At 42.3% G+C, this 15196-nt stretch overlaps 1 protein-coding gene across 1 annotated transcript; it reads left to right on the top strand.

Annotated features, from left to right (window-relative positions):
- Nucleotides 1–1796: 1796 nt before the first annotated feature.
- On the top strand, nucleotides 1797–6021 carry LOC119263104 (uncharacterized protein K02A2.6-like). The gene is made up of 2 exons (XM_037537246.1): nucleotides 1797–2029; nucleotides 3028–6021. Exons 1-2 carry the CDS (start codon nucleotides 1891–1893, stop codon nucleotides 3510–3512), a joined length of 624 nt encoding a protein of 207 aa, XP_037393143.1. The 5' UTR covers nucleotides 1797–1890; the 3' UTR covers nucleotides 3513–6021.
- The last annotated feature ends 9175 nt before the right edge of the window (nucleotides 6022–15196 follow it).

Here is a 15196-nt window from a genome sequence, read left to right as displayed (position 1 = left end):
TCACAAATTTTCTCCCATGTGTAATCTTTGTCTTAATCATGTGACCATTAGAAAACCTCAATATGTTATCCAGAGCTAAAACTGACACTCAAACCAGGGCCAAAATTTTGACCACCCCCAACAGCACAACACACTCCACCCCAAAGCCAGCGTACAGTTTGGACACTGGTCACACACACTACCATGTCAGTGTCACTGCTGTGCTGAAAATTATCCACCACCCAAATAATATCTGGACAACAGCTATCCTGGAGGGAGAAACTGACCAATGGGAATGTGGTATAATAGGATTTAGGATATAGGGTATCATGAACAATGTAGAGGGGGGCTGACAAATTGTGTAGCAACAAGCAGGTATAGTCTGCAATTTGTCCACCCATATAGTGGATCTATATGGTCAGTGTTTCTAATGAAGTGGTCAGTGTGTGTAGGTTTAAGCAGTTCTTGTAGCTCAGATTAAGTGCATATCTGTAATTATCCATCTATCCATTTCTAAGCCACTTCTCCCTCAGGGTCGCGGAGGGGTGCTGGAGCCTATCCCAGCAGTCATCAGGCGGAAGGCAGGATACTGTAATTAAAGGTATTTAAATTAAAGGCAATTAAAGACGTTTTCTCTAAATCCTCACTATGGGATAACGTACACATTTTCCACTGTGCCTTCAGGGCAGAGAATATATTTAGGCCTACTTTAGCCCTCTAAGACATCACATCAATGTCAGAAAATCCAAACAACTTGTTCAACACCCTGGTTGAGCAGGTTTCTCCACTTAGACATAAAAGGCCTTTCCTTTTACATTCTATCTCATCAGTTGTGAATGTGCCGTAGCACTTTAAACCTTGAAAAAGCTTTTCCTCTGGTGTGGTTTTACACTCTAAGCAGTCTACTGGGGATCAGGTGAGCAGAAATGAAGCGGTAGATTCGAGTGAATCCACATCACTGCAGTGTAATTGGCTTCTTTGTGCACTCTGCACACCAAGGCCTTGCTTTGTAATAACCTTGCATAGCACTAAAGCCTGAGAACCTTCTGAAAATGAAAAAATGCTAAAAAAAAAAAAAAAAAAAACTGCATCCGGCACAATATAACCACTAAGTGAAAGCGTCTAGTTAGTATTACTGACCATGGTTCTCTTGCTCAAGGGAGAGACACTGATGTGGAGAGGAATTATTATCCTTTTTACTACCTTTAGCTCAAGTGCAAAGAGCAAACTCTCCTGGCCAATTTTGTACTTACCTCAAAATGGAACAGAATACAGACTAAATTGATGATTCAAGATGGCTGCTGCCACTGTTTTTAGCTATATGATGTACAATTGTCCATGTTCAGAGAAAACAGCATGTCATTCAGTGTCAGAAACCACATGAGTAAGTCTATTTAAGATAACTTACATTATGAGACCCTTATTAGTCCCACAATGGGGGGATTTCACCTCTGCATTTAACCCATCTGTGAAGTGAAATACCACATATGCTCTAGTGAACACACACACACTAGGGGGCAGTGAGCACACTTGCCCAGAGCGGTGGGCAGCCCAATCCGCAGTGCCCGGGGAGCAGTTGGGGATTAGGTGTCTTGCTCAAGGACACCTCAGTCATGTGCTGTCGGCTCTGGGGATCAAACCGGCGACCTTCCGGTCACAATGCTGGTTCCCTAACCTCCAGCCCATGACTGAGCACAAATCTTGCACAATGCTGATTGGCATGTGTTATGTTCTAAATCAGAACCTCCACTAGGAGTCACTATGTAAGTGCAGGAGGAAAGAAAGAAGAAGAGAAGAAGAAAAACGGAGAAGTGTATGTGATGCAGTGTACTCCAGTAAAGAAAATACAAGTTGTGTTGAACTCGTATCATTGTGTTTCTTTTCTTTACTCTACTACCTAACAATTTGGGGATGAGGATGGCCGTTCCCCTGCCCCCACCATTCCTTCAGTTTCCCGGCGTGCTGACGCTTCCGTTCAGTATGTGGCTGCAAATGTTTGAGAATTACCTGCTTGTAATCCGTGCGGAGGGGGACAAATGGCCAGATACCCGTAAGTGTGCTACATTACTTCACTGCCTCGGCACAGAAGCTCAAAGACTTTTCTACACACTTCCTAACACAGGTACTACGTATGCTACTGCGCTCTCTGCCTTGAAATCACACTTTATTCCAAAAGTGAACGTAATTGCTGAAAGACATGAATTCCGACAGAGAGAACAAAGACGATGAACCCATTGCGCAGTATGTAGCCTCATAATGTGATGTTCTTTCACTGTGTGCTTTTGGAGACAAAGAGGAGGAAATGCTTAGAGACCAAATTGTTAAAAAGGCGTACAGTAACAGGATTCGGGAGCGTTTGCTGATGGAACCTGATCTAACATTAGAAAAAGCAGTGCAGATTGCTACCCAAGTAGAGTATGCCATTGCAAATGCTACTGAACTGACAAAATCAGCAGAAGTTCCAGTTCAGAGGATCCATGTGAGAAAGAAAATTCACAACCCCCAACGTGCTAAAACTACATCAGGACAAGATAAGGCAACAACTCGACAAACATCACACAGGTGCTATCGCTGTAACTCAGACACTCATCTAGCAAATTCACAACAGTGCCCAGCTCTTAACAAAACTTGCAAAACATGTGGAAAACTTCGACACTTTGCTGCTCTGCCCACAAACAGAGAAATTGAAGTACCTGAGCTTACTGTGCTTTACATGACAAATGCAGACCTTGCTCCGAATAAAATCATTTGTACTGTTGAACTAAGCACATCATCAGGTACACAGCCATTTGAATTGATTGTGGATACTGGGTCGTCTGTTTCCTTGTTGCCAGAGAACTTGTACAAAGAACACTTTCATGACACACCACTTGCACAGACTGATGTGAGCTTGGTGACATACTCAAAAGAGTCTGCCTGTGTTGGGATGAATGAACACACTTGCATTTCATGATGGATTTTCAGTACCAGCTACATTCTACATTGTGAAAACAGGAAGCCCTTTGCTGGGCCTGGACTTAATAACAGCACTAAATCTCTGCATTTCAGGAATCAAAGTCCATTCATCGGCATCTAGTGTGCTGGCAGTGTCAAGCCCTACAGAGCCTGTATTTGGCTGTGTGAAAAACTTTGTGCATAAAGTAAAGCTGAGAGATGACATTTCACCTGTCCAGCAGAGGCTCCGTCGTCTGCCCTTTTCTGTGAGGGATGCAGTATCTGCTGAGCTGAAAACCCTCCAAGCAGCTGGCATAATTGAAAAAATCGATGCATCACCTTGGGTGTCACCAATCGTCGTGACTCAGAAGAAGTCTGGTGGCATCAGGATGTGTGTGGACCTCAGAGAACCTAACAAAGCAGTCGTTGTTGACAGCTACCCACTACCACAAACTGAAGAACTATTTTCACAGCTGCGGGGCTCTACAATGTTTTCTACAATTGACCTTGCGAACGCTTACCACCAGGTCCCATTGCATGAGGATAGCAGAGACCGAACTGCTTTTATTACTCATGATGGCCTTTTCAGGTACAAGTGAGTATGTTATGGATTAGCCTCAGCACCAGCAGCTTTTCAAAAACTAATGACAACTGTTCTCAAAGGTCTCCCTGGTGTCCAGTGCTATTTAGACGACATAATCGTTCATGGTTCCTCAGCCTTGGTCCATGATGCTCATCTGAAAGCAGTGTTACACAGGCTACAAGATGCAGGTTTACACCTGAACAGAGTAAAGTGCGATTTTCGTCAGGAGAAGCTTTCCTTCTTGGGTCATACTATAGGAAGAGATGGCATCCTGCCTGATGAAACACACATTGAAGCCATACGGGATGCTCCTGCGCCTTCTGATGCCCCAATGCTCAGGTCATTCTTAGGCCTTACAGCCTGGTATGCTAAATTCATCCAGAACTACGCCTCAGTTGTCGAACCAATGAGAGATGTGCTAAGAGAGCCTACTACTTTCAAATGGACTGACAAAGCACAACAGAGCTTTCAGAAAGTAAAAGAGCTCATTAACAGGAATTCTGCGCTGGCTTTATTTGACCCAGCCCTTCCTACCATTGTTTCAACAGACGCATCTGACTATGGCATTGGTGGAGTTTTATCTCAGCTCCATCCAGACAACACTGAGAAAACTGTGGCCTTTGCCTCTTGCGCACTGACACCAACAGAGAGGAAATACTCAGTGGTGGAAAAAGAAACATTGCCATGTATCTGGACTACAGAGCGATGGTGAACGTACTTATGGCGTACAAAATTCACGTTAAAGACAGATCATCAGGCTTTAACCACATTGCTGCCACCAGAGGCATGGGACGTGCTGGCTTGAGAATTGCCCGCTGGTCTGCCAGACCTCTGTGCTTTAACTATGATATTGCTTACAGGCGAGGTGTAGACAACCGAGCAGCTGACTGCTTTTCACGCCTGCTGCTACCCAATAAAGAGGACTCTACCCTTGATGCCGAACCTGAAACTGTGGCTGCCATCTCCACACTACTCTCCGCTGTCTCTGTGTCTGTATTTTGCTGCTGCCTGCTCTTCTGTTCCTGAGTTAAGTACACTACGCACTTACATTACAAGTGGTTGGCCTTCCAAAGCTTCACACTTACCTGTGGACATGGTTCCATATTTCCATGTCAGGGATGAACTCACCAGTCATAAGGACTTGATACTTCGGGGAAGTCACAGACTGCTTGTGCCACTCAATCTTTGTTCACACATGGTCAGTTTAGCTCATGAAATCCATCAGGGCATCGTTAGAACTAAACAAAGATTGAGGGACTTGTATTGGTGGCCTCGAATGGACTCACTTGTGCAATCCACCATTGCAGCCTGTGTGACATGCCAAATGAATGACAAGACTGCAAGAACGGCACCTGCTCCGCTGACTCCAGTAGAGTACCCTGATGGCCCCTGGAAAAAACTTGCCATGGACATAGTAGGTCCTTTTGAAATTGACCCTGCTGAGTGCAAATTTGCTCTTACATTGGTAGACTACTACTCCAAATGGCCAGAAGTGGCGTTTGCTCCACAAGTGACTGCACGCACTGTTACTGCTTTTCAGTGCTCTGTCTTTAGTCAGAAAGGGAACCCTTAGGAGCTTGTCACAGATAACGGGTCACAGTTTCTCTCATCTGAGTTTGCTTCGTTTCTCAAGGACAGAGATGTTAAGCATATTCGCTCGTCAATATATCACCCTCAAGGAAATGGGGCTGTTGAAAGATGAAACAAAGTTCTTAAGCATGCTATACTCACAGCAGAAAAAGAGAGGAAGCCATGGAAGGAATCCATCACAAAATTTCTGCAAACATATAGAGCTACTCTTCACGCAACCACTGGAACATCTCTGTTCGAACTCCTTTTTAGAAGACAGATGAGGATGAAGCTGAATGTCCTCCAGCTGACTGAGATGGGCCCAGAAAATGAGGAATTACAAAAACGAGTGCAAGAACAGCAACAGAAAATTAAAACCTACACAGATTCCAAGCGACATGCGCAAACACCCAGGTTCAAGGAAGGGAATTTTGTGCGTTTGAGAAAGCCAATTCATGTGAAGAAAGGGAGGTCAAGATTCACTGAGCCTCTCCAAATTGCACGGAAGAGTGGAACGCATAGTTACCAGCTCACTGATGGTCGTGTGTGGGACGCCTCACGTCTGGCTATGCTGCCTGCAGAATTCAGCTTGTCTGCTGAAGAGCATAACAGTTCTATTCAACAACCAAGCCCCAGTATTGTCAACACTGGAACTGAAAGACCTGCTAGACGGGAGCCCATATGGCTGAAGGACTATGTGACCAAGTAAAGTCGGTCATGCACTACTAGTTGTGTTGTGGTATAAAACCTGACTGATTAGTTTTTTTGCGTGTTTTGCTTATGTTTACTTTAGCAACACTCTGTTCACCAGTTAAGTAGATCAAAATTACATTTTTGGTTGGTAACCAATACTTATTTTCTAGATGGTATAATACTTTTTGTGAGAGGAAAATGTTATGTTCTAAATCAGAACCTCCACTAGGAGTCACTATGTAAGTGCAGGAGGAAAGAGAGAAGAGAAGAAGAAAAACGGAGAAGTGTATGTGATGCAGTGTACTCCAGTAAAGAAAATACAAGTTGTGTTGAACTCGTATCATTGTGTTTCTTTTCTTTACTCTACTACCTAACAGCATGCTAATAAGCTTTCATTACTTGTTAGCTACATTAGCTTCATAGCGCCAATGTAAAACTAAAGAAACAAACATGTACTGGCAGATCTTGGCTAGGCTAAAGGGTATGTGTAAATGTCTTCAGGGTCTAGAGGATCATACAGGACAGTAGATCTAGAGCAGGGTTTAAACCAGCCATTAGGGGTGTACTTTGTGTACTTGTGGTGCCGGTCCCAAGCCCGGATAAATGGTGAGGGTTGCGTCATGAAGGGCATCCGGCGTAAAACTTGTGCCAAAACTATCATGCGGATCACAAATATGATTGCCATACCGGATTGAGGCCCGGGTTAACAACGACCGCCTCCGGTGCTGTTGACCAGCAGGGTGAAATTCGACTACTGTAGGTCGAAGACCATCAGAGAGGAGAGGAGGAAGGCGGGTTAGAAGGCTGCGAGAGAGAAGGAAAGGCAGGAGTGTGGAGGTTAGAGTAGGGACTCTGAACATAGGGACAATGACTGGTAAAGGCAGAGAGCTTAGTGTAATTTTGAATGTGGTCAGTTCATATGCACCACAGGTTGGTTGTCAGTTAGAGGAGAAAGAGGAATTTTGGAGTAAGATGGATGAAGTGGTAGATGGTGTCCCTAGAGAGGAGAGATTAGTGATTGGTGCAGACTTCAATGGACATGTTGGTGAAGGGAACAGAGGGGATGAAGAGGTGCTGGGTATGTATGGTGTGAAAGACAGAAATGCGGAAGGTCAGATGGTTGTAGATTTTGCAAAGAGAATGGAAATGGCTGTGGTGAACACGTATTTTCAGAAGAGGGAGAACACAGGGTGACATACAAGAGTGGAGGGAGGTGCACACAGGTGGATTATATCCTTAGCAGGAGATGCCACCTAAAGGAGATTGGAGATTGTAAAGTGGTACCAGGGGAAAGTGTAGCAAGGCAGCATAGGATGGTTGTCTGTAGAATGAGATTAGAAACAAAGAAGAGGAAGTGAGTGAAGACAGAGCCAAAGATTAGATGGTGGAAGCTGAAGGAGGATGATGGTTGCAGGCAGTTCAGGGAAAAATTGCAACAGGCCCTTGGGGGCAGTGAGGAGCTACCTGAGGACTGGGAAACTACAGCTAAGGTGGTGAGAGAAACTGGCAAAAATGTGTTGGGTGTTTCGTCTGGTCAGAGGAAAGAAGACAAGGAAAGTTGGTGGTGGAATGAGGAAGTCCAGGAGAGCATTCAGAAGAAGAAGGCAGCTAAGAAAAAGTGGGATAACCAGAGAGATGAAGGAAGTAGGCAGGAGTACTGTGAGGCTAGTCGCATAGTGAAAAGAATGGTGGCAAAGGCAAAGGCTCAGGCCTATGATGAGCTGTATGAGAGGCTGGACAGTAAAGAAGGAGTAAAGGACTTATATCGTTTGGCTAAACAGAGAGATAGAGCTGGAAAGGATGTACAGCAGGTTAGGCTGATAAAGGATAGAGAGGGAAATGTACTAGTGAGTGAACAGAGAGTGTTGAGTAGATGGAAGGAGTACTTTGAAGAACTAATGAATGAGGAAAACGAGAGAGAGGGGAGGACAATGGGGGGAGAGATAGTGGATCAGGAAGTGCAGAGAATTGGTAAGGTGGAAGTGAGGGCAGCTTTAAAAAGGATGAAGAATGGAAAGGCAGTTGGTCCAGATGACATACCTGTGGAAGTATGGAGATGTTTAGGAAAGAAGGCAGTGGACTTTTGAACCAGGTTCTTTAACAAAATCCTGGAGAGTGAGAGTGAGGGGTGTGTAGAAAAGAGGTGAAGAAGAGGGTGCAGGCAGGATGGAGTGGGTGGAGACAGGTGTCAGGGCTGATGTGTGACAGAAGGATAGCAGCAAGAGTGAAAGGGAAGGTTTACAAGACAGTAGTGCGTCCTGCTATGATGTATGGTTTAAAAAGACAGGAGGCTGAGCTGGAGGTGGCGGAGATGAAGAGATGCTGAGATTTTCGTTGGGAGTGACAAGGATGGACAAGATTAGAAACAAGCAGATCAGAGGGACGGTGAAGGTGGAGCAGTTTGGAGATAAAGCCAGAGAGACCAGGTTGAGATGGTTTGAACATGTGTTGAGGAGGAATAGTGGATATATAGGTCAAAGAATGTTGGAGATGGAGTTGCTGGGTATAAGGAGAAGAGGTAGACCTCAGAGAAGGTTTATGGATGTAGTGAAGGTGGACATGGAGATGATTGGTGTAAAAGTAGAGGAGGCAGTAGATAGGGCAAGATGGAGGCAGATGATCTGCTGTGGCGACCCCTAAAGGGAGCAGCCGAAAGAAGAAAAAGATCTAGAGCAGGGTTTCTCTGTGTAGTGGTCTGTGGGCCTGTACTCTGGGGAAGCAGTATTTTGTACTGGACCAGTAACATCACTTTAACAATATAAAAACATGTGAAAAAAGAGATTAGCTTAGTAATTAAGAAATGAGAAGGGAACGTTTTCTAATTGTAACCTACATATGCACAAATAAAAACATTGCTCGCCATCAGCTGGAGACAGTTTAGCCACGGGTGCGTGAGAAGTTTCTCAGAGCGTTTTCACAGCTGCCTGGTTAGATGTGGACATTGTAGACCTTTTCTTTTGTTCACTCCATTTTCACAACTGTAAAACCTCCACCCATATTTGGGTCTGTAACAGACAACCTAACTTTGGCCCGCTTTCAAACAAACCCTGGCTGCTGGTGGGAGCACTGTCTGTGATGAAACAAAGTAATTCGTCAACAGAGCTTGCGTTCCTCTTCTAGCAGCATGCCAGCACTGTAACATCAGCACAATCTGCCTGATTTCTTGTCTCTTTACAGACCCTCATCTCCTCTAATTTCTCCACCATGACCTGGTGTAATATTAAATAATAGTGAATAGATGTGTTTGATTTTGGCTCAGAAATTGGGACATATTTTTGGTGAGCATCAGTGTTGAGTGGTAACTCAAATCGATGAACCAATGACAAAGAAGCAGATATAAATTAAGGTTTATTATTATTGTTTATTGTGACAACACTAATCCAAAAGCCTGATGAGTGGACTGAGGTTTGGCTATTTCAAATGAATCACAAATACCCTCAAAACTAAAGAGAAATCTCAAGACCAAAGCCAGTGTAGTATTTTCAGTGAAGATGTGATGTACTGCAGCTCCAAATCACAGGCCACATCCACCTTGTACTCTTCTTTTTTTCTCCTTTTAAACATCTCTGCAAATATATTTTTTTAATATAACTTTAAATTTTGGGATCTGTGATTGAGCCAAATGGACAATCTGATCCGATTCTCAGGTTTTCGGTTTCAGCACTTAAGAAGAGAAAAAGAAAATTGTAGTTTTCCTGAAGTTTCCTGAAGTTTTCCTGTGGGCCACTATGTTTTGCCTTTATAAACAGGTGGGCCTTGGGACAGAAAAGGTTGAGAACCTTATCTCAAGGGGTTGGTGGTGTGGTCAGAGAGAGGCTGGATAGCGCCAATACTGTAAGAACTCTCCCCACTTGCCCCACAGCAAGGTGGAAGCCAATGACGTCACAGAACTTTTAGGGTGGCATCTTTGGTGGCCAAATTCCATGTCAGACCATCCTGTACAGCAGATTATGTAATATATATTTTCTGCCAATAGACATATGATGTAAGAACATGGCAACATTGTGCATGCATTTTTTTTTGTCAGAAGATAGAACCTTATAAGTAGAAAAAAACACCCTTGGCATAATAGTGGTAATGCTTTTTCTAAAATAAAGAAAAAACATATTCAACTGCTAAGGAGAGATTGTAGCTGTCTTTGCTCGGGGGAGGGGGCTACAAAGAGGCACAAACAGACAGAGAGTAAAACTCAGTGGCAAAATCTGAATTTCCATTTCACCTGGGAGGCCGGACATTTCCCAAACAGTAAACCCTTCAGCAGTTTGTGTTCAGTAAGAGGAGCTGCAGCTCACTAATCCGGTAAAATATTTTTTACTGGAATACAAGAACTAATGCACTACACCACAGTTTATGTTATTGCACTGTATGAATTTATTAAATGTCAGTTTGAACACTTACAGCTACCGCTAAGCTAATATTGCTTTCAGGTCTACCTGGGTTGGTGCAAGCGTGTTGAAACTTTAGTTCGATCTGTTCTAGAGTGTGGACACCCTGTGCTAGTGTGTGCCACCCTTGTCACCACTATGACCTTTCCTTATACTGTGATTTAGGGCTGCAACCATATGCTGACAAAGTCCATTAATCAACCAAAAAAATGTTTTTTTACCCAATTACCCCCTTACTTCAAACGTTGCTAATAAATAATAGAAACTTAGAGCCACCAACTTAGCATAGTGCAAACGCTAAGCTACTTTAGCATCATGCCTGCAGTGAAGCTGCAAAACTGATTGACCAAATTTAGAGCAAATGGAGCAAAATCTGCATATGTTTGATGTTTTTGGCTCAATCATATCTTTAAAATCAAATGTGCTCTGTTATACCCTGTAATAATCTATAATGTAATCTATAATGATTCACAGTCATTCTGACAGATTGTAATACACTACATAAATTATAGGGGGCAATAAGACATTGTTTAAATTAAAAAGCACTCTATAATTAAGCAATAGAAAACAAGAGGGAGTGTGTAATCGCAAAATAACATCACAGCCTTGAGTGTTTTATTGCTTTTATACAACAGTTAAATAAATAAAGTAAAAAATAAATGAATTAGGCCATGAACGTGGCATTGAATGTTTTCATGTCAGTAGTTCCTTCTGCCAAATTATAGTTCCTTAACAAGTAGCTTGTTCCTATGTCAGAGTAACGAGCTCCGCCCACTTGCTGCACAGCTAGCAGTTCATTCTCCAGCTCCACACAGTAAATTCTGAATCTTCATCAGCACTGAGCAGCTTTTTTGTCTTTTATTGTGTTAGTTTTATGGCTCAGTCTGATTTAGTCAGACACTGAAGATCAGACTACACATCTGGAGAATGATATTCAGTTCATGTCTGGCTGAATCCAGATTGTTTAGCTGTTCTTCTGTCACAGCTGCCAACTGAAAAGCTGCTCAGTGGTGACAATAGTTTGGGCATTTAGTGTCGTCTCAGTTTCTGTGATCTTAAAAGTGTCCGTTTTCTGTTTGTGGCAAAGTAAGAAGTAAAAATGTACACATGGCTTGAGCGTCTCCTACAGCTATGAAACTCATTGCTTAGCAACAGCATCTCAGCAGAGTGACAGTGTGTGAAAAAACCATGACATTATGGTGAAATAACAGCACGATTATAACGCTTCTCAACCTTCTCAATCAGCTTGCGTGGCCAGAACTAACTGTTGTATAATGCTCTACAATGTTCATATGACCCATGTGGTTATTCTAACAGATTGTAATACACTTCAGTAAGTGTAGATGGCAATATGGCCCCTATTGTTTCAATAAAAACAGCTCTCTATAGTACTCTATAAAGTTTATATAATTCAAACAGTGTAGGGGGGGGGCATATTGCTTCTACTGTTGAATTTAAAAAGGGCTCTATAATGTTTATGTGACAATATGGTGTAGGTAGTTCCTGTGATATGTGTTCTGTAGTTTCTGCACACAATAAAAGAACAAATCACTTGCTGCAAAGACTGAACTTTGAAAGATGGTGGCAATAAAAAGAGATTAACTGAAGAAGGTGGATTATAGTAGTCGATGAATCAAATAATAGTTGGTAGATTATATCAAGTATAGAAATAAATGCTACTTACAGCCAAACTGTTGTATCAGAACATGACAGCCTGAGCTAACCAGAAAACCACCTAGTTATTTTAGTGTTGGAATAGCAGTGTGTGTATGGTAGGACGAATGTGTGGAATGATGAGAGCATGGTGATGGTGATGAAAAAGCGTGAAGATGGGGGGAAGACTCTGAGTGTGTGTGAGTGAAAGACAGGCTGATTTTGTTATTACCTCTTCCACAGGACAGCGCACACATGCCATTTGATTCGTGACAGGCTGTGAACGAGTGTGAACGCATGTCACTTCGACATCTCCTTCTGAAAATAATTGACAGAAAGAACAATGTGTTATTTTAACATGCACTTGTTCTGATTATGCTGCCATGATATAAGCTAACCTTAATAAGTTTACCTTATTTAACAATAAAATTATAATGTACATGACAGTGACAATTACAAATGCATCTTGAGTAGCTCTAATGGACTAGTATTAGCATATCTGTGTGTACAGTCTGATGTACATACAGTACCCATCCTTCATTTACTTAAATTCCAGTCAAAACACAAGTTATTCATTTTTAGGAGATATCTCTGAGGACTTTAGAATTAAGATAATCTTCTTGTTTAAGGAAGAAGAAGGCCAAAGGAAAATAAGTGAAAAAAGAGCTAATAAAAACTGGAGTTTAAAAATGATGTCAGATAAACAGCACTTAAAGCTTTCAGATCAAGCTCCACTCTTGCTTCAGATCTAGAAGAATTCACAGGTGTTTCTGTCCATCCCTCCACTGTGAGAAGACAACTCAACACTATGAGCCTATAATCACGTACTAAGAATACTAAGAAAGGTAAAAAACAACAAAGAAGCTGTAGGTTATTCCAGTATTCTAGGTTATTATCCTAGTCATTCATCAGTGCTCAGTTTCTGACCACAGAGCTGCTCTTGCTGAATGTTTTCAAGCGGTGGTCCAGTCTTAACCTAGCAGTGACACTGATATGTATAAAAATTTGAGCAACATTGCAGTGTCTGATACACTCATACCAGTGCTACACACACTACCATAACCACTACCATGTCAGGGTCACTGACCAGGTAGGTGTTTCTAATGAAGTGGCCAGTAAGCGAAAGTACCATGTAGGTGTTTCTAATAAAGTATCCAGTGAGTGAAAGTACCAGGTAGGTGTTTCTAATGAAGTGGCCAGTAAGTGAAGTACCAGTTAGGTGTTTCTAATGAAGCAGTCAGGTCAACTGGACATGTTACATTGCCCCTAGGTGTGAGTAAATGTGTGTGTGTGTGTGTGTGTGTGTGTGTGTGTGTAGTTAATGTAAAATAAAAGAAGCTTCAGACATCAAGTCTGTTTCCGCTAATGGATTAGATTTGTGGTAAAGGGGAAAACTGAGTTAATTAAATTTTTGGTTGAACCATTCCTCTGTGTCTCTAAATTGACAGAAAGGCATGCGTAAATCTCTGCAGTGCCGTGGGAGTGGAACGCTCCAGTGAATCACTGTCTGTGCGTTCCTCCAAACAGCTGGTGGGATTTTATGCTACTGTGTAAAATCTGGCGGTGATGCACTTATCGATAGAATTAATGTGGAGCCCCCTGCAGGTTTTAGAGCATCAGTGTATGTGTATTTATTCACTTTTCTAATCATTTCGCCATTAATCTGCTCTTCTATCTCTCCATGTATGGACTCAGCCCAGCTCAGACTGAGCTTAATTGAGAGTCTATCAGCTTCCACTGCAGTTTTAATTCACTCTCATCACATCAGGCTGCAGGAAATGTAGGAAAGAGAGAGAGAGAGAGGGAGAGCTCTTTACATAACGCTGTTCATCTTTTAGCTTTAGAAAGAGATGGGGAGGAGTTAGGGTGAGGGAGGGAGAGAGAGAGGGAGAAAGAGAGAGAGAGAGAGAGAGAGAGAATCCCTTATGAAAAATAATTCTGACATATTCTGTCATCAGTAATATTTTAAGTATACATTACAAAAATGTGTAATTTTTATGGGGGGAAAGAGATGGAGTAAATAAAAACAGGAAGAGGAAGAGAAAGAGGCAGGAGGAGATCTTGAGAGAAAGGGAGGAAAAAGAAAGAAAGGAACAAAAAGGGAGTGAAAGAGTGAGGAAGAAAGAAAGAAAAAAATTATAGAGAGGAGATAGAGTAAGACACAGAGAGAGAAAGTCAGAAAGAGAGGAAAGGAAACAGAGAGGGAGGAGAGGAGAAAGGAGGACAAGTAAATACAGATACAGAAAGGACATAGAGAGAGAAGGAAGAGAAATATGAAGAATTGCAGAGAGTGAGAGAAGACTCTAGGAGAGAGAAAGAAAGAATAGACAGGGAGTAAGAAAGAGAGAGAGTGATAAAAAGAGTGTGTACAGAGAGCGAGAGTACAGAGAGAGCAACAGAGACAGAGAGAGTGTGTACAGAGAGAAAGAGATAGAGACAGTGTATAGAGAGATAAGGAGAGAGTGATAGATGGTGTATATAAAGAGAAAGATATATAGAGAGAAAGAGATAGAGACAGACTGACAGGTAGACAGACGGTGTATATACAGAGAAAGAGATATATAGAGAGAAAGAGATAGAGATAGACTGACAGGTAGACAGACGGTGTATATACAGAGAAAGAGATATATAGAGAGAAAGAGATAGAGATAGACTGACAGGTAGACAGACGGTGTATATACAGAGAAAGAGATATATAGAGAGAAAGAGATAGAGATAGACTGACAGGTAGACAGACGGACTATATACAGAGAAAGAGATAGAGAGTTAGAGAGAGAGAGAGAGAGAGAGAGAGGGGTTGTGAAATCCTTGTGTCTAATAAATTGGAGGAAGAAGAAAACCACCAGCTTTTGAGAGTAAAGACTCTGATTTCAGCCTGGAATTCTTCAGCTCCAGTGGAGAACATCATCATCCACAGCTATGACTGGGGGTTGCATTGATAAATGTGCTGAAAGCAGCCCAGAGTGCAATACATCAACAGCAAACACATGCAAATAAACTGCAGCATTGTCGCATTGGGCTTCATTGTGAAACAGAAATCCAGTGTTCTCCACGCATGCAAGTGCACACAATGTGTGTCTATTGTGAAACACTGTCTGAAAAACATGCCAGTCAGCCAATCACAACTTTCTCTGAGCAGTTTGATCAGCATAAATCCAACTCACAACTCACACTGGTTTTGCATGTGACTGGCCTTCCTTTGCTACTAACCAGCATACCAGCATCCAAAACATGTCAAATTGTCAGCGAAAGCTTTTAATGATGGAGGGGTGCATTCAGGGTGCTGTGAGGCAAAATAGCCCCTAAAGAAAACACCTTTTTTAGATTTTTCACTATTTCACCATCATCATAATTACATTAAACACTCGAAGACACATACGGGTTCTCTGGTGGTTTTGAA

This window comes from Pygocentrus nattereri, chromosome 1 (genome assembly GCF_015220715.1).
Source record: "Pygocentrus nattereri isolate fPygNat1 chromosome 1, fPygNat1.pri, whole genome shotgun sequence".
Taxonomy (NCBI): Eukaryota; Metazoa; Chordata; class Actinopteri; order Characiformes; family Serrasalmidae; genus Pygocentrus; species Pygocentrus nattereri.
The sequence above is the reverse complement of the archived record's forward strand: the minus strand, read 5'-3'. Positions and strand labels throughout refer to the sequence as shown.